This window comes from Ictalurus punctatus, chromosome 25, assembly GCF_001660625.3.
Source record: "Ictalurus punctatus breed USDA103 chromosome 25, Coco_2.0, whole genome shotgun sequence".
NCBI classification, from domain to species: Eukaryota; Metazoa; Chordata; class Actinopteri; order Siluriformes; family Ictaluridae; genus Ictalurus; species Ictalurus punctatus.
In genome coordinates this window covers 17,507,126-17,525,788 of record NC_030440.2, presented here as the reverse complement: position 1 = coordinate 17,525,788, position 18,663 = coordinate 17,507,126, and the positions used below count along the sequence as shown (strand labels likewise).

At 43.3% G+C, this 18,663-nt stretch overlaps 2 protein-coding genes across 5 annotated transcripts in view; one reads left to right on the top strand and one right to left on the bottom strand.

The window, feature by feature from the left end:
• Window positions 1–11,931, top strand: part of dpf3 (double PHD fingers 3) — a 34,898-nt gene extending 22,967 nt beyond the window's left edge. For 2 of the 4 annotated variants that reach the window (XM_053675664.1, XM_053675663.1), the window contains exons 7-12: window positions 136–177; window positions 3,808–3,948; window positions 4,030–4,158; window positions 8,361–8,473; window positions 8,581–8,662; window positions 8,821–11,931. In XM_053675664.1, the coding sequence (XP_053531639.1) occupies window positions 136–177; window positions 3,808–3,948; window positions 4,030–4,158; window positions 8,361–8,473; window positions 8,581–8,662; window positions 8,821–8,897 (584 nt within the window). In that variant the 3' untranslated portion in view covers window positions 8,898–11,931. Of the gene's footprint in view, window positions 1–135; window positions 178–3,807; window positions 3,949–4,029; window positions 4,159–5,270; window positions 5,809–8,360; window positions 8,474–8,580; window positions 8,663–8,820 lie in introns of those variants that run through there. The other 2 variants (XR_008393436.1, XM_053675665.1) reach the window with 2 other exon arrangements.
• A 180-nt stretch (window positions 11,932–12,111) lies between these two features.
• The window catches only part of rgs6 (regulator of G protein signaling 6), a 123,715-nt gene continuing 117,163 nt past the window's right edge, over window positions 12,112–18,663 (bottom strand). Inside the window, exons 15-18 of the mRNA XM_053675659.1 lie at window positions 17,638–17,824; window positions 16,400–16,489; window positions 16,172–16,225; window positions 12,112–15,459 (exon numbers count right to left, since the gene is read on the bottom strand). Of these exons, the coding sequence (XP_053531634.1) occupies window positions 15,409–15,459; window positions 16,172–16,225; window positions 16,400–16,489; window positions 17,638–17,824 (382 nt within the window). The 3' untranslated portion in view covers window positions 12,112–15,408. The remainder of the gene's footprint in view (window positions 15,460–16,171; window positions 16,226–16,399; window positions 16,490–17,637; window positions 17,825–18,663) is intronic.

The window sequence follows — 18,663 nt, the reverse complement described above, 5'->3', positions numbered from 1 at the left end:
ATGGATGTTATCCTTGAGAGCATGTGTCTACCTGACAAAATAAATAAATAAATAAATCCAGACACATCTTTGAATGAAACTGTTTTTTTTTTATTTTTCTGTCCCTCCTTTTGCTTTGTTTCTTCCCTATTCCAGACAGATACAAACAAAAGCATAACTCAAAATCGGCTGACTCAGGTATACGGCCATGACCATATCTTCTACTTGCTTGGATTTTTAGACGACGCAAATGACAAGGCATGACGGGGCTTTAGCCGTGTACAGAATTACCCCGGGGTTTAATAAACCGGCTGCACCTAACCTCTCTCTAACACATTCTCGCACCATGTGTTTATCCTTAGTTTAGCTGCTTTCTAAAATCTAGCGTGCATGGCTAAGACTGCTGCTTCCTCTATGCTAATAGCTTTATTAAATATAAGCTAATCTGCTACCGCGATCTATCTGTGAATGTAACGGTGCTAACACGCATGAACTGGTTTTGCTTTTCCATGTCGTCTAACATTCTGCTTTCCATTCTGTATGATTGTGGTTTGTGTTTCTAGGACTTTAGAGAGAGCTTAGTATGATGTAGCAGACAAAACCGCCACTTCCTACCGAATTCAAGCTAATAATCCGAATATTTACCCGACTGAAAATACGAATATCTCTCTCTATCCAGTTCGCGTTTGTTAGCCAGCCTGCTACTGTATTCGTTACTTGGTTACACAAACATACGTTAGCCTAAAGTTGGCTATCTTGCTTTTAATTACATAATATTTAGCAAAGCTGTCTACCTGATTTATTTACAATTATTAGCCTAATGTTAGCTGGTTTCCTGGCAACCCTGGCGAGACTAATGTGAGACCTGTGGACTGGTTTTAATTACGCAATTACTGTACAAGTTAGCCTAATGTTAGCTGGCTTACTAGTGATTGTGGCGACTGGTTCACTGGTGACTAGGAATGGTGACTAGGCAGTGTTACGTCAGTCTTATGACTAGACGGCGTTACGTCAGTCTTATGACTAGACGGCGTTACGTCAGTCTTATGACTAGACGGCGTTACGTCAGTCTCATGACTAGGCGGCGTTATGTCAGTCTCATGACTAGACGGCGTTATGTCAGTCTCATGACTAGACGGCGTTACGTCAGTCTCATGACTAGACGGCGTTACGTCAGTCTCATGACTAGACGGCGTTACGTCAGTCTCATGACTAGACGGCGTTACGTCAGTCTCATGACTAGACGGCGTTACGTCAGTCTCATGACTAGACAGCGTTACGTCAGTTTAATGACTAGACAGCGTTACGTCAGTCTTATGACTAGGCAGCGTTACGTCAGTCTTATGACTAGACAGCGTTACGTCAGTCTTATGACTAGACAGCGTTATGCCAGTCTTATGACTAGACAGCGTTACGTCAGTCTTATGACTAGGCAGCGTTATGTCAGTCTTATGACTAGGCAGCGTTACGTCATTCTTATGACTAGGCAGCGTTACGTCAGTCTTATGACTAGGCAGCGTTACGTCAGTCTTATGACTAGGCAGCGTTACGTCAGTCTTATGACTAGGCAGCGTTATGTCAGTCTCATGACTAGGCAGCGTTATGTCAGTCTTATGACTAGGCAGCGTTACGTCAGTCTTATGACTAGGCAGCGTTACGTCAGTCTTATGACTAGGCAGCGTTACGTCAGTCTTATGACTAGACAGCGTTATGTCAGTCTTATGACTAGGCAGCGTTATGTCATTCTTATGACTAGGCAGCGTTATGTCATTCTTATGACTAGACAGGGTTACGTCAGTTTAATGACTAGACAGCGTTATGTCAGTCTCATGACTAGACAGCGTTATGTCAGTCTCATGACTAGGCAGCGTTATGTCAGTCTCATGACTAGACAGCGTTATGTCAGTCTTATGACTAGGCAGCGTTATGTCAGTCTCATGACTAGACAGCGTTATGTCAGTCTTATGACTAGGCAGCGTTATGTCATTCTTATGACTAGGCAGCGTTATGTCATTCTTATGACTAGACAGGGTTACGTCAGTTTAATGACTAGACAGCGTTATGTCAGTCTCATGACTAGACAGCGTTATGTCAGTCTTATGACTAGGCAGCGTTATGTCAGTCTCATGACTAGACAGCGTTATGTCAGTCTTATGACTAGGCAGCGTTATGTCAGTCTTATGACTAGGCAGCGTTATGTCAGTCTCATGACTAGACAGCGTTATGTCAGTCTTATGACTAGGCAGCGTTATGTCATTCTTATGACTAGGCAGTGTTATGTCATTCTTATGACTAGACAGCGTTATGTCAGTCTCATGACTAGACAGCGTTATGTCAGTCTTATGACTAGGCAGCGTTATGTCAGTCTCATGACTAGGCAGCGTTATGTCAGTCTCATGACTAGGCAGCGTTATGTCAGTCTCATGACTAGACAGCGTTATGTCAGTCTTATGACTAGACAGCGTTATGTCAGTCTTATGACTAGGCAGCGTTATGTCAGTCTCATGACTAGACAGCGTTATGTCAGTCTCATGACTAGGCAGCGTTATGTCAGTCTTATGACTAGGCAGCGTTATGTCAGTCTCATGACTAGACAGCGTTATGTCAGTCTTATGACTAGGCAGCGTTATGTCATTCTTATGACTAGGCAGCGTTATGTCATTCTTATGACTAGACAGCGTTATGTCAGTCTCATGACTAGACAGCGTTATGTCAGTCTCATGACTTGGCAGCGTTATGTCAGTCTCATGACTAGGCAGCGTTATGTCAGTCTCATGACTAGACAGCGTTATGTCAGTCTCATGACTAGACAGCGTTATGTCAGTCTCATGACTAGGCAGCGTTATGTCATTCTTATGACTAGACAGCGTTATGTCAGTCTCATGACTAGACAGCGTTATGTCAGTCTTATGACTAGGCAGCGTTATGTCATTCTTATGACTAGACAGCGTTATGTCAGTCTTATGACTAGGCAGCGTTATGTCATTCTTATGACTAGGCAGCGTTATGTCAGTCTCATGACTAGACAGCGTTATGTCAGTCTTATGACTAGGCAGCGTTATGTCAGTCTTATGACTAGGCAGCGTTATGTCATTCTTATGACTAGACAGCGTTATGTCAGTCTTATGACTAGGCAGCGTTATGTCATTCTTATGACTAGGCAGCGTTATGTCAGTCTCATGACTAGACAGCGTTATGTCAGTCTTATGACTAGGCAGCGTTATGTCATTCTTATGACTAGGCAGCGTTATGTCAGTCTCATGACTAGACAGCGTTATGTCATTCTTATGACTAGGCAGCGTTATGTCAGTCTCATGACTAGACAGCGTTATGTCAGTCTCATGACTAGACAGCGTTATGTCAGTCTTATGACTAGGCAGTGTTATGTCATTCTTATGACTAGGCAGCGTTATGTCATTCTTATGACTAGACAGCGTTATGTCAGTCTTATGACTAGGCAGTGTTATGTCATTCTTATGACTAGGCAGTGTTATGTCAGTTTTATTACACAGTTACTAAAAAAGATACTGTACTACTGCACATCTCTGGCTAAATTTTAATGTCTAACTTCATCAGTTAAGTCAGTCCGTCTCGACCAGTCAGAGTGTACAAGTCAAGTTTTTTTTTTGCATGTTTTGTGCTATTAATTCGCAAAGATCATCGTAACCTTGACATAGCTCCTGAGTATGTTCTCTGTAGTTCACCTGAATCACCTAGTCCGCTTCCTCCTAGCACTTCAGCATCCCAGCAAAAACACGAGTTTAGCGTTGCACTATTTGCAGATCAGTGTTTGACGTCATGTTGACTTTATGACTCACTGCGTTGTAGTTTGTGGTAAGCGTTATAAGAACCGGCCCGGACTGAGCTACCACTACACGCACACACACCTGGCTGAGGAGGAAGGCGAGGAGGAGAGAGAACCCGAGATCCCTCAATCACCACCGGAAAACAAGACTCAAAACCACAAGCGTAAGTTAACCGCTAGCTTCGTGAGCGTGACTATGTCCTGTCTGATTGTGAACTGAATTTTTGCTGGTCCGGATCCTGTAGTGCAGAAGGGATCTGACGGCGCGGTCATCGCTAACGACTACTGCGACTTCTGTCTCGGGGACTCGGGCTCTAACAGGAAGACGGGCCAAGCCGAGGATCTGGTGTCGTGTTCGGACTGCGGACGCTCCGGTGAGTTTGACCAGCGTTTTGGAAGCATTCGTTGCCGTCCTACAGTTACGATACTACATCGAGCAATGTATCACGATAACATTTGACGTATAAGGTCCTTCTTAATCAATTGAAATACCTCTTAAGCGTCATTCATTTGAACACACTGTGTGTGGAATATTCCATTGTATTCACCTTTGCATGCACATGTACCATCAGATCATATTTTCATAGTTGGTTGATCATCATCATGTTTTACCTTCTAGAACAGTGGTTATCAACACGTGGGGGGTGGGCTGTGGGGGGGTTATCGCTATAGAAACGATAACCTTTAGAACGAGCGCATTAATATAAACCTGGGATCCTCAGCTGCGCGACTCTCTGAGCTGCTACGATAGAAAACTAATCAACGACCTTCTGACCAATCACGATCCAGGATTCGATTTCATGATCGGGTCAGCTTAGAATTACGTATCGATAACAGTATATTACGGAAGTATGGATTGTAAGGAAAGCGAGAATGTGCCGGGTAATTCACAGGGATGGTATTTAGGTTGTTAAGCATCGATGACAGATGACAGATTTTGGCGTCCTGCGCTCGTTTGGATGTGCGAGCGTTCGTTCTCCGCGTGTGTGTTGAGAGCCTCTCGTTGTGTTTAGGCTGGAAATGTTTCTGTGGTTTTTAAATCTACTGTTGGAAGGAACTCCAAAAAAAATAATAATAATACATGATGATATAGAGGATTTTTTTTTTTTTTTTCAGAACTCATACATTGTTTATGTGTGTTGTGATTGGTTTAGGGCGCCGTCACTTTACCTCCATGTCCATTTTCTTTCTCATATTTGACAGCTTTTTTTTTTTAAACGCTTTGTCTTTCTAATGTCCTGTGGATGTGTCACTCATTCCCAAACTATTTTTCTGCTCATGGACGTAAAAAAGAATAATAAGAATAATAATAATAAACAGTTACTCAGACTATAAGAATGACCAGAACTGAGCGTTATTGTAGCGTTGGGCGTTATGCCCCAGGCTGCATGTGTGTAACTGTTCAGTCTGAGAAGCGTTTTGAAGCCTGGCTGATGCTTGTGTTGTGTTTCTGCCGCGACGCCGATATGTCCGTCGTCCGTGTCAGCCGGACGCCGGGGCGAGACGAGGCCGGGTGGACTTTGGGACATTTTCGCAGACACTTCCGAAAGCGAGGCGTCTACATTTCATGGCTTCGAGGACGACGAGCCGGACAGGCTGCGATCGGACGGCGACGGTGGGCTTTCGCGATGCAGATAGACAAAAGAAACAAGCACAACACCGGGATGAGAAATGTTCGCTTCCCTTTTCGTCGTGCGTTCCCGGATACCGGATCGGCGAGCGCCGAGAGATGCTTTCTACAGAATGATGGTTATACGGCCTCGCCGTTGAAGAAGTGTAGCCTGGGAGGCAGAGAAGACTCTCGTCAGCGATATTCTCAATTTTTCGCGCTAAAATAAAGTATTGTAGACTTCTAAACGTGTGAGAGACTTAAAAAAAAATATTCATTAGTGTAGACCAGCTGTTCCAGCTGCTCATGAACGCAGCAGAAGAGAAGATTATCACCAAAACTGGACCCGAATGAGATCGAGAAGATCTGTTCTGAGCTGTGAGAACGTTCTGGAAGCAAAACACCAAGCTGAGAGGTAAGAGCCAATCAGAACCACAAAATCCCCCCCCCCCCACACACTCTCGTCTCTCTAGTGTCTGCTCCCGACAGGAAAATACAGAAAGGATGAGTGGCATTCCCTGGACATAAATGCGAAACATCAATTTATAGTTGCTTTCTTACTTCATGGCGGCGTTCATACTGCTACATAACACGTACTGTTCATAAACCCTTAATAACCACGCTCTTCAACGGACGTAAACATTCATAGACGCTTTTTCCGAAAGGCAACGTTTGCGTTTGTGAACCTTCGATTTTGATTCAAGTGACCGATTTTCCTCAACATAAAGCAGCATTAGGCCACTTTTTGGACTGAATTATATTATATCGTCACGGCGACGGTCGTTAACCTACGTAAGCCTTTATAAACGCTTTAATTGAATACGTCGGTTGTGATGTCCATTGTGGCATAAACCTGAGCAGTGATTTTGTATACGTTGTCGGCGTAAGGTAACGTTAAGGCACTGTCTGCACTCCGTGTTATTATAACGGCATCACGACCAGGTCATTAACCTACATAAACGTCTATGAAGACTTCTTCCAGCAGGCAGGAATTGTCCTAAAAGATTTGATTTGGATACCCAGTTGACTTAAAACTGATTCGACTGATTCGAGATTTGATATCGACGTCATCTTGTGTTATGGCGCGTAACGATCTGCGTATTTTATAATGGCAACCGTCATAAACCTACATAAACGTTTATAAAGGCTTATTCCAGCAGGCATCAGTGGTCATAAAGACTTCCTGGATTCTGATGCGCACGTCAAGTGGTAGATTTCCACAGAAATAAGCCTGTATTATGACAGTGGATTTATATTAGAACGTCATGGCAGCTGTCAGCGACCGACATAAGCGTTCATAAAGCTTTAATCCAACAGGCATAAATTCTCATAAGGACTGCCTTCTTCAGTTTTGATGTCCGCCTGGCATAAACCTGAGCTGACTGACGGGTTTACGTCAGCATAAAGCAGCGCTATGGCACTTCCTGAGCTGAATTACATTATAACATATTATAACAACTGGCAGTAAGTCACATAAACATTTATAAAGACTTATTACAAGTTGTCTTAAAGACTGCCTCCTTCTGTTTTGATGCTTAGTTGTGATAAACCCGAGTTAACGTAAAGCCCGGGAACCCTTATAAACTTTTTGACGCTTTCTGGGTTGAAGTATGTTTTAATATCCTGGCAACTATCATTAACCTGCATAAACGTTCATAAAGGTTTATTACAACCCATATCACTTATTTGAAAGATTCTTTAATGTTGCTGTGCAGTCGATGTCAACTCCAGTCCGGTTACAGATATCCGTCGATATAATGTCGCATTAAGAACACTCCAGCTTGAATTATATTAGAATTTCATGTCAGTCGTTATTACCCTGTATAAACATTTATAACGGTTTAATCCGACAGGCAGACCGTGTCGTGAGGACTGCCTTCTTCCGTTTTAATCTCCAGCTGACATGAATCCGAGTGGAGCGACGGTTGAAGCTCCGCCATGTCTCCTTAACTCGGTGGAAACGTCAGCAGCTTTACTTCCGACGGTCACAAAGCGCCGACACCGGAGACTCCTTCCTTAAATGTTGCGTAAACATCTCTTTATAGAAGACTTCATTGTGACAATGATTGAATTATTAACTTCAGCTTCAGAGAGAGCGAGAGAAGGGGCGTGGACGTTCCACAACATTAAATATAACTGTAAATGGATAAAAAAAAAAAAAAAAAAGGTCTGGCATGTACTGCTTTAAAGTGCAGCTATTACGGTTTTTCAGACATGACCTTTCATGTAGTGCGTTATATACGTAGATGTAAAAACATCTGCAAAGTTTCAACGGTCGAAGCGCACGACAAACGGAGTTATCGACTCCCAAAAGAAGGAATCGATTCCGAACAGCTGAATCGACTCGTTAGTGATTCCAGACTTTACTTCCTGTACTAACCTACGTAGGTTTGTAACAAAAAGCCCCGCCTCCGGTCTTCATCGCCTGCTCGCTGACGGCGGTGGACCGATCACGACAGACCGGGACGTCTGACCGATCAGAGCAGAGTATGCTCTCTGAAAGGAGGAGTTTCGAACGAATCCTTTAGGACGGATCATTTAACGAGTCGTTTGTGACACTGTGGGGAATAGGTAACGCTGCAGATAGTTTAAATGATGTTTTTTTGACCTCGGATGCGTGTAAATCTATTGTATGAGAGCTTTAAAACAAAATTAGGCACGTTTCAAGACGTGCACTTTAAATAAATAAACGTGTTAAGCATTGGCAGACTGCTGTGATGTAAAGAGGAATAAAACACTTTCGGGTGTGCTGTTCTAGGAACGGAATCAACTTGAAGGTGGGAACGCTAACAGCATAACACACAGTGTTTTATTCCTCGTGTGTGTTTGTGCTCATTGTAATTGGGAGTGGGGTTTTTACCGTCGGTGCAGTTTGCCTCACAGACAGCAGGGGGAGCTCTAAACTGACAAACTGCTCCTTTCACGCCGTTAGGCATGTAATCTGTCCTCTCTCTGTCCTCTGTCCAGGCCACCCGACTTGCCTTCAGTTCACAGAGAACATGATGCAGGCGGTGAGGACGTACCAGTGGCAGTGCATCGAGTGCAAATCGTGCAGCCTGTGTGGCACCTCAGAGAACGACGTAAGAGCTCATAACACTCATAACGTTCTGTTCATTCGTCACGCTGGTGTGTTCTTCAAACCCGGAGCGAGTGTGTGTCCCGTAACAGCTGTAACTCTGTGTGTCAGGATCAGCTCCTGTTCTGTGACGACTGCGATCGGGGATATCACATGTACTGCCTCAAACCTCCCATGACTCAGCCGCCTGAAGGTGAAACTCACAACGCACGTGCACACACTCACGACGTAGACGATACATAGCGTCTAATTTGTGCCTTATTAAACAAACAACGAGACCCCGATCGACCCTTTATACGCGTCGTTACGTCTCACGCACGCTCATCGCATCCATGCTGTAAATGTTTACAGGAAGCTGGAGCTGCCATCTTTGCTTGGACTCACTAAAGGACAAGGCGTCTGCTTTTGGAGAAGCAAAAACACTGTAAAAGAAACGCCCCGTGTTCTTCTTCCGTAAGAGCGGACCGCAGCGCCGACCTGCACGACGTCCGTCCGTCTCGTCTCGTCTCGTCTCGTCCACGCCGCACGAAGTCACGCACGCTCCACGCGGAAATCTACCTCGCAGCACCAGATATCTTTTTCGGAAGATCAGAACGAAACACGCCAGGTTAGACAAGGACTTTGTTCCAGAATCGTCTTAGATCGGATGGTCAATGATGTCAAACTAACGACATGCAGATTTTTTATTTTTTTTCCCCCCAAATACAAGTCATACAAGTCTGTATTTGAACGCACTCGATTTTAATACGTATGATAAATGATCGGTGTGAACCTTTCCGACCAAAAGCCGGCCTGTTTCTGGTGTTTGTCGATCGCTTTCGTATTTTTAAAGTCGTTTTTAGACTTGTTCCCAGAACTGTAATAATCCTACCATTTTAAAAGGTGCTTCAGACAAACCGTGGTTCACAATAGCGTGGATTCGGCTCAAGTCTTCGTTTCGCGCTTCTGTGTATATTTAAACCCGAGGGGAAGCGGAGCGGCTCAGCCCCGCCCTTTTTTCTCTTTTCGTTTTCATTTCAAAAGCAACCAGCGATTTATCGCAAATCGGTTTTAAAGGCGGCGGAAATATTTAGAGACGCGCCGATACTAAATTTCTCAGCCGATAACACCTAAGCGATTATTCAGAGCGGTAGCGGCCGATACCGATACCGATACCGATCGTTCTGCCTTTTATACCTTCTTATAAATGAATAAAAATTCATTTAAAAGAATTCTGAAAGAAATGGAGATAAAAACTTGACTCTCTCCGTTTCAACGAGTTGTTTGACAGTAACTGGTCTCATCAACATTAACACATTACTCTAAATAACATGAACACATGAAGTCAATTCTGAAGATTAAAGTAAGATTATGAACTTATTGAATGTTATTCATTCATATTAACATCGACTGAATTGTAAAAACCCTCCTGTTAGTCTCGCACTCAGTCTCCACACACACCAGCGTTTCTACTTCATCACTGACATCACACTGCTCATATATAATATACACTTTTTATATATTAACATTAACTGGATATGAAATGTACTACTCTACATATATGTTTCTGTGCAATATATATATATATATATACTTTTCATTCCACTCAACTTCATTTAAATCTTTCAGCAGTGTACCGGTGCTTTAATTCAGCTCGAGCAGCGCGGCAAAAAAATAAATTAGACTCGCCGCCGAAACTCCCGCTTCACTGCTGCTCACTTCCGGCGTAAAATATCATGCGTGCAGAGATTACAGAGATCACACACTGCAGTGTGGTCCAAAATCCATGTGTCTTCCCGCCCTCTTCTGATTGACAGGATATAATCGGCCCTGATCATCGGACGTTTTTAAACTTTCGGCCCATAACGTGAATAACTGTCCTCGTCAGCCGGTGGCGATTATTGGCCGATACATCGGTGCGTCTCTAGAAATATTACAAACTGCCGCTTTAATTTCTGTAAAACAATCGCAAATTCTTAACAGCTGAGATTTGGATTTTGGACCTGAGGCAAAAAGAAAAGCGCCTGGAAAAAAAAAAACGTGTGTTTTTAATGTGTGTGTGTGTATGTGTATATAGTTTATATATATATATATATAAATATATTCCACTAGATTAGTGATATCCCTGTTCCTTTTTTTGTACTTCTTCCCTCATCATATATTAGCGTCTCTATTCCTGTCCGGATGTTCTCGCTTGTCGTCTCTTCTTCTTCCTCCTCGTCCGTTCTCTGTAATGCATTAGAGGCTCTATTTTCAGAGCCGATTCATCAAGACCGATCCTCACATCTGCTGAATATTTTATCTCTCCCTGGAAAGGACTGTCTAACAGACGAAGCAGTTTAAAGACTTTTTTTTTTTTTAAATGGGCGACTACAAATTTTGAGGTTATATCAACAAGCAGAGTGATTTCCTAATCGTTTCCTGTTTCTGTTTTTTATTTGTTTTTTTTTGTTGTTGTTGTTTTCTAACGATTTTTGTCCCCGTCGCTTTTCATCGTTTGCAGCTTAATAAATGAAACTGAAAATGATGGATGTTTTCGCGGACGATTCTGCGATGAATGGAGTCGAACTTTGTACTGTTGGACACTAGAGGGCAGCACACACAAAGACAAACAGTTCACTGAGCCTAGTGAGAGCGTTCCCATCAGACACAGGCCCGAGGGCCCGGAGTCGGAGGGCCCCAAAGCCGGAGCCTCCACGTAAAGTCACTCTGCTAAACCGTCCAGAGTCAAAGGTCTACACAAAGGGCTACACATTATATCGCAAGAACAAAACCATCATTACACCTTCAGCGTGAGTGTTGATCAGTTAAGTGTAGCCTGCAAATGTTTTTGTTAAATTTACCGAATGGATTTTAAAAATTCGACAGCGGTCGGTCTGTCATTCTGCACACTGCTGTGATGTCCGTACGAGTTCGTACGTACTTTCTGAGCGCTCCGAATCGAAAAGCGGCTCGGTTAGGCCGTGTGATCGATCACGTTTCGTCGGGATTTACGCGCTACGCAGGTGTTGAACAGAATGTTTCTGGGTGGAACGTTTACTGAGATTAACTAGAAAATACACTTTTTTTTTTTTAGTACAAATTTAGGCTGCGTATCATAGATCAACTTGACTCTATATATTCCTACGTAGACACGGACTCTAAGCGTTACTAAGTCGACATACTTTTATTGGACATTTGAACTGATTTGTAAAGAAATATCAGAGAAATTACACTAATTTGGAGAAATTATGGAGAAATCACCCTAATTTGGTCTAAATGTAGTCCTTTACGTCCTCTCTCACCTCCTCATCTGTACACTCTGCTCAAACACATCAGCTTCCAAAGCTTCAACACTCACGCCAGTACCGCCGCCATCGCCGTCGCGCTCGTCATCTCGTAGATCGCTAACCGGCCGATCAACTAGCTGTCGTATACGGCTGCATGGCGTCCTGGGACTCCGAGTCCGGCATTTCTACACGTCTCATTAATACGACGGCGGGAAACGGCGAGCGAGAAGAAGCTCGTGTCGTTTTGTGCGTCGTCACGCCCGGTAAAGAGCACTCTTTTGGACAAAACGGAGCAGACTCGGCCACGCCGGACAATCCGTAAACGTCCAAGGGGGCGCCAAAACTTAGCAAGCCGGGACCTGTAAAATGACGGCAAATAAAAGCAGGACTCTACTTTTGATGCCGAGTTGTTTATTGGTTGACTCAGGACATGACATCCTTCTATTCATCATCATCATCATCATCATCATCATTTACTAATATTTTTTATCTCTGGAAAAAAAAAAAACAACAAAAAAAAAACCCTAAAAGCTGTAAAATCCTGTTAGAAACGTCCCATGCATAGATTTGTGCTCATTGTGCCTCTAATAGTAATACTCGCTCGGGATATTCTACACAGCATTCTCTATGTGCACACTGGCTGCGGTGAGTATAAATACATGTACTAGATTACACACTTTCCGCCGTAGCGCTGCTTCACGTCGAGAACGCAGCTCTACACCGAGACAGGACGACAGAAGAAGAGTCCCGCGCAGGTGCGTCTCCTCCACTCGCACTGACGATGAGCCGATTATGGACCGATGAGACCCTCAGAGTGTTTTTTTGGGGTGTTTTTTTTTCTCTTCTCCATGCAGGTCATCTCTGGCAGTGATGGTGCTTCATGAACCACTTTAACATACACGGCTTCCTGAAATGGCAGCGTTTGTTGGTTTGATTTGTAAAAGAGGCAGCGCTGGACTGGAAACCTTGCCATGAGGTCCTCTCGTGTTGGCAGAGACTCGTAGGAAGGGAAGTGTGTGTGCGTGTGTGTGATTATCTTTTACATTCAGAGTATATTTACAGTGTGGCAGGCAGGCTAGATAAAGACGTTTAACATTTAGCGAGGTTGCGGTAGATTCGTGTTATTCGTTGATATATAGGTCGAATGAATATTTTGTAGAAGTCGTGGTCATTGTGCTATCAGACTAGGTTCATGTCTCAAAGCGTCTCTTAAACACCGCTTTCAGACTTTTTAAACAAAAAACAATAAGTGCTGTTTGTGCTGATGTGGAAAAGGAAATACTGCCTCAACATCAAACGGCACGCGTAGCGATCCCAGCTATAACGCCGTCCGGCTAACTCACTGCCCGGGGCCTGTGCTGGGGATTCCCCGTAATGCAGGTGAAATAAAGACTGGCGTCTGAGGGTGAGGACGAGGGTGTCTGTCTGTCTGTCTGTCTGTCTGTCTGTCTGTCTGTCTGTCTTTAGCTGTTCTCACGCACCTACGAGCGTGTTTCAGGGCCCTTTTTATTAAAAAAATAAAAACAACTGATTTTAAGAATAAAGCTTCAATATTTTAAGGATGAAGTCGTAATAAAGTCGCATCAGCACATGAGTTATAGGGACCATTTTGCCAAAGTGTTATCACTTTATTTATTCTAGAAATACTGCGATTTTTTATTCATTTATTTTTTTTTTAAATATTACCACTTTATTCTCAAAATATTACGGCTTTTTTTTCTGGTAATATCGCAAGTTCATTCTCAACCTGTCACAGTTGTATTCTCGCAATATTGGGACTTTTTTTCCTCAAAAATATTGCGGCTTTTTTCTCAATTTATGATGACTTTTTTTCGTCGCTAGTCAAAATATGACTACTTTTAAAACTGGAATATGTCGAGAATAAAGTCAGGAATATTTCGAGAGGAAAAAAAAAGCTGCAATATTCTCGGATCTTGCTGTCGAAATATCGCAACTTTTTTTTTTCGTCTCAAAATATTACTACTTTAAAATTGCGATTCCAAAAATTGCAACAAAAACAAATTGCAAAAAAGTCGCAATATTCTTGAATTTTATTGCCGAAGTATCGCAACTTTTTTCTCCAAATATTACTTTAAAGCTGCGGTATGCTGAGAATAAAGTCATGATATTTACAGAAAATCGTCGCAATATTTCGAGAATTTTTGCTATAATGCTACAATTTGTTTTTGCTGAACTATTACGACCCAATTCTGGAAATCTTGTACGGTCGATCTGACGTCGAATCGGCGTGCCGTCGTCCGTACCAGTGAACGCCTCGATATTACCCACGCTGTTCTTTTTAGATACATCCTCCATGTTTGTTTTTCTCTCTCCGCTAACGTGCGATCTGATTGGTCAGGAGGTTTAAAAAAAAAAAAAAAAAAAAAAAGTGCTTGACGTCACTGTGCTTTTTTCACACAAAAAAAATTCGAAAAGTTGAAACACCAAATGTGAAAGCACCTGAACGTACAACTCCAGTGTTTCTCAACTTATTTCCTTCTGTCCTCCGTATCTGTACCGTGTGTGTGATTACCACTTGTAAGAACTGAGAATTTCCTGTAGTGAAACAAAAAACCCGATGAAAAACCAGTGTACTCCAAAGTCTAAGGCTCGGTGTACTGTAGAGGTGGCAGTGTTGCCAGGTCTGTAGTTTTCCCACATAATTCACAGAACGTGAACGTGCGATTATTTTAAAACGGATACGTTTTACGTTGTAGACGAACCGACTCCGAAACATCTCATTTCAGTTCCCATGGGAACATGGGGCTTCCCAGCATGCACTACTGATCATGTGTGGTATAAGAGGAATAAAACCTTTCATGCTGTTTTAGGAAAATAATCAGCTCTGGCGTAGTCACAATAACTCCGCTTCATCACTCCACCTTGTTGATTATTTTCCTATAAAAGCACACCTTGTACTGTTTGTTTGTTTGTTTGTATCTATCTATCTATCAATCTATCTATCTATCTATCTATCTATCTATCTATCAATGCAGGGAAATGTGCCACAATACTTCCCCACGTTAATCACACATACCCTACAGATGTTCTAGACAGATATTATTTTTCGAAATCAATCAATCAATCAATCAATCAGTAAAACACTGGAGTGCAGCTTTAACTATTTTACGTCGTGTACACACAAACGCTTATCCAAACGATCCGCAGTAACGTACAAGGGGCTCCGAGTGAGATTATCTGGAACGTACGAAAACGAAGCCGAGTTGTGCCGTGCGTATCGACTCATCAGAAGCCCTCGCGTCTTTTCCCTCCCGTGGAATGTTTGGGACCGAAAAGCTCTGCTTCCTACACGCTCACGATTACCCCAAGCCGTGAAAAGTGGACGAACTGGACGACAGACCGTTTAAATGCCAACGGAAGCAGTGAGGGTTTTGTTCGGCCCGTCACTGCCGGTAAGAAAAAAAAAAGTACAGAGGAATCAAAACCTGACATTCGTATGTGCGGTCTATTGTGGTTGTCTCGTATCGGAGGTTCGGATAGAATCGGGTTAAATACAGACGGTCCGCGTTTGTAAGGTTTTCGTTGACTTATTGCATGCCGTAGAGTCTGTGGCTACGCCGCCGAGGTGAAGCAGATGGTCCGTGTGTCGGCTGTATCGACGTACACCATCAGGCCGCTTCCTCTGCTTCCTCCTCTGCGTTTAACGAGGTTAATCAGGGCCCGGGGCTCGTCAGGACGACTGCATGAGGCCCGTCAGACGCTTCCCCGTCAGAGACTTACCCTGCGACACACACAAATCCATGCACATACAGTCAGGCGGATGAGAACGTGCATCCACGCAATCATCTAAAGTCCTGTCTCTACAACAAATAAACAAAAGGGAAAAAATAAAAAAACATCTGCCTGGCCATCAACGAGCCCAAAAAGCTCGTGGACATTCCATGACTGTTAAATATCATTTCCATGATTTTACGATGTTTTATTAAATTAAACGAGAAGCTCACACGTGAGCTGAGATGATGGAAACGGCTGCGTAGGTGAGGATTAAAACCGTCCGTGTTGCTGTCACAGGAAAATAATCAACAATGACGGGGTGTGATGAAGTGGAGTCACTGTTATCTAATTCCCTTAACGCTTTATTTAATTTAAAAAAAAAAAATTATTTAATCAACACTTTTTTAACCAATCAGATTCGAGATCTTAGCAGCTCTGCTGTATAAGCGAACGTAAAGTGAGGAGCTCGGTTAACGTTCTTCGATTGCGCTCGCAGTGACGACATTACGGACGTAAACTGATAAATCACTTAGCGAGTACGTTTTCGAGATCGTTTCCGAAGTGTTGCTGGGAAAGGATCGTGGAAAGGATCGTGGAAAGGATCGTGGAAAGGATCCTCTTGTTTACTGTCGCCGTGCGGAAGAGTCTCTTTATGCGTTCATATGTGTGTGGAGTTTTACAGACTGCAGCTTGAATCATCAGCGCTCGGGCTCACTCACCACGCTGCGGGTGAATTTCTCCAGAGACGTGCGCCGGCCCTGCTCACTTTCAGGCTGTTTAAAAGATACACACACACACACACACACACACACACACACACACACACCCTCAGAGGAAGTGTCAGAAGCCAAACCGGAGACCAGACAAAAATTCTAGTCAAGAATTCTGCATCAGAATTCAGTGAATGTTTTGCCGTGACACGTTTCGGGTTCAGATTTCTTACACACCTTCTTTCTGGCGAGCAGGAGGTCCTGGTAAGCGCTGGATCGTAAGAACCGGGTGTAGCTGTCGCTCTTCATCAGCTTGTAGATGTGATCCTGAGAAAGAGAAAGATGAGGGATTGCAGGAAGAGTTACGATGTGTTCAACGTTGATGGTAAAACATGTTTTCTGATCTCATTTCCATGTATGGACTCAAAGACACACCCACATCCACGGTCTTAAAGACACGCCCACTCGAGTTGGTATCATTTCCATGTATGGATTCAAAGACACACCCACATCCACATCTACGGTCTTAAAGACACGCCCACTCGAGTTGGTATCATTTCCATGTATGGATTCAAAGACACACCCACATCCACATCTACGGTCTTAAAGACACGCCCACTCGAGTTGGTATCATTTCCATATATGGACTCAAAGACACACCCACATCCACATCTACGGTCTTAAAGACACGCCCACTCGAGTTGGTATTATTTCCATGTATGGATTCAAAGACACACCCACATCCACATCTACGGTCTTAAAGACACGCCCACTCGAGTTGGTATCATTTCCATGTATGGATTCAAAGACACACCCACATCCACATCTACGGTCTTAAAGACACGCCCACTCGAGTTGGTATCATTTCCATGTATGGATTCAAAGACACACCCACATACACATCTACGGTCTTAAAGACACGCCCACTCGAGTTGGTATCATTTCCATGTATGGATTCAGACACACCAGCATCCCGATGTATGCTCTTAAAGACACACCCATATAGAGTTGATTTCATTTCCATATGTAAACTCAAAGGCACCCCCATATCGTCTATGGTCTTAAAGACACACCCACACAGAGTTGTTCTCTTTTACCTATAAGGACTCGAAGACACGCCCGCATCCCTATCTACGGTTCCAAAGACAAACCCACTCAGAGTCTCATTTACCCATATGGGCTTAACATAACTATTTTGCCTGGGTTGAACTCTAAAGGGGTGTGCTTAGCGAGTTTGGTTCTCAAAGACACGCCTATATTTCCATATATGGACTCAGTGCCCTGCTATAGATTGCAGATTAACCAGACTACAAGGGCTCCCTCGTAACAAATTCACAATGGGGAAATAGCGAGAATGGGTGCCAGTACATTAATCTGATCAGGATAGCAGGGTAGATTACTAAAAATGAACGAATGAACAAAAATAGACCGATTCCTGCGTAAAACAGGAAGTCGCGCGAAACGTGTTCTCTTGCCTGTGCGTCCTCGAAGCTGTAGCGTCCGGGGTCTTTGAGATTCTGGCTGGTTCTCTCATAACTGTGCGAGTCCAGGTTTATGGAGCTCGGGGCTCCTTCAGCCAGAAACTCCTGCCAGATCTCCTGAGCCCGAGCGGGAACATCCTGCAGGGGGTGCCGCTTCAAATCCTGCACCGCCAACCAGAATCTGAGGAAACGCAGCCAGAAACACTCAGGTTAGAGCAGATCGCCAAAGTCTCGACTCACATCATTACCCTATTATTGTTTCATGCTCCACGGAAAAGAATTTCACTTGGACTAAGTGACGTGACTGATCAAATTTGTAGATTTATCACGACTTCCATCTACTGTTAAACTAGAACACTGGAATTTGCACCTGTAACCGGTAGCGTAACTGCTTTGGCCGCGTCGATGTCTAAAAGGGCGGTCCTTCATAGTATAGCGCAAACGTTTCTTGTCAGGGAGAACGCGTAAACGTCGTTCTGAAGATTTCAGAAAAGTTACAGCTTTACCTCCAAAGTGCCGACGCCGGAGACTCCTTTCATAAGTGTTAAATAAACGCGCTGCTCACAGAAAAATTCACGACAATATCGACAATTACGTGTGTTTTTAAAAACCTGCTTACGCGGCACGTCCACCGTGAAGGAGCTGTCGCTATAGAAACGATAACGTGTTAGCTACGCACTACCGTAAGAGCTGCCGTTACAGAAAACGAATCGACACCTTTTGACCAATCAGAATCCAGAATTCTTCAGAACACTTCGGTGTCCCGATGTTACAATAAAAAACGAAAGGGGGCGGACATTAGAGGCACCAATAAACGGACAGAAACAGAAAAGGAAACCATGACGAATTGCATATAATGAAATAGAATGCAATACAATGAGATGAAATTTGAAGAAAAAAAAAAAATATATATATATATATTTCTATGCCAATCAGTTTACATGTAATAAATAAATAAATAAATAATTTCAAAGAGGTGCACAAATAAATCATTAAACATGACCGTAATGTATTAGAGAG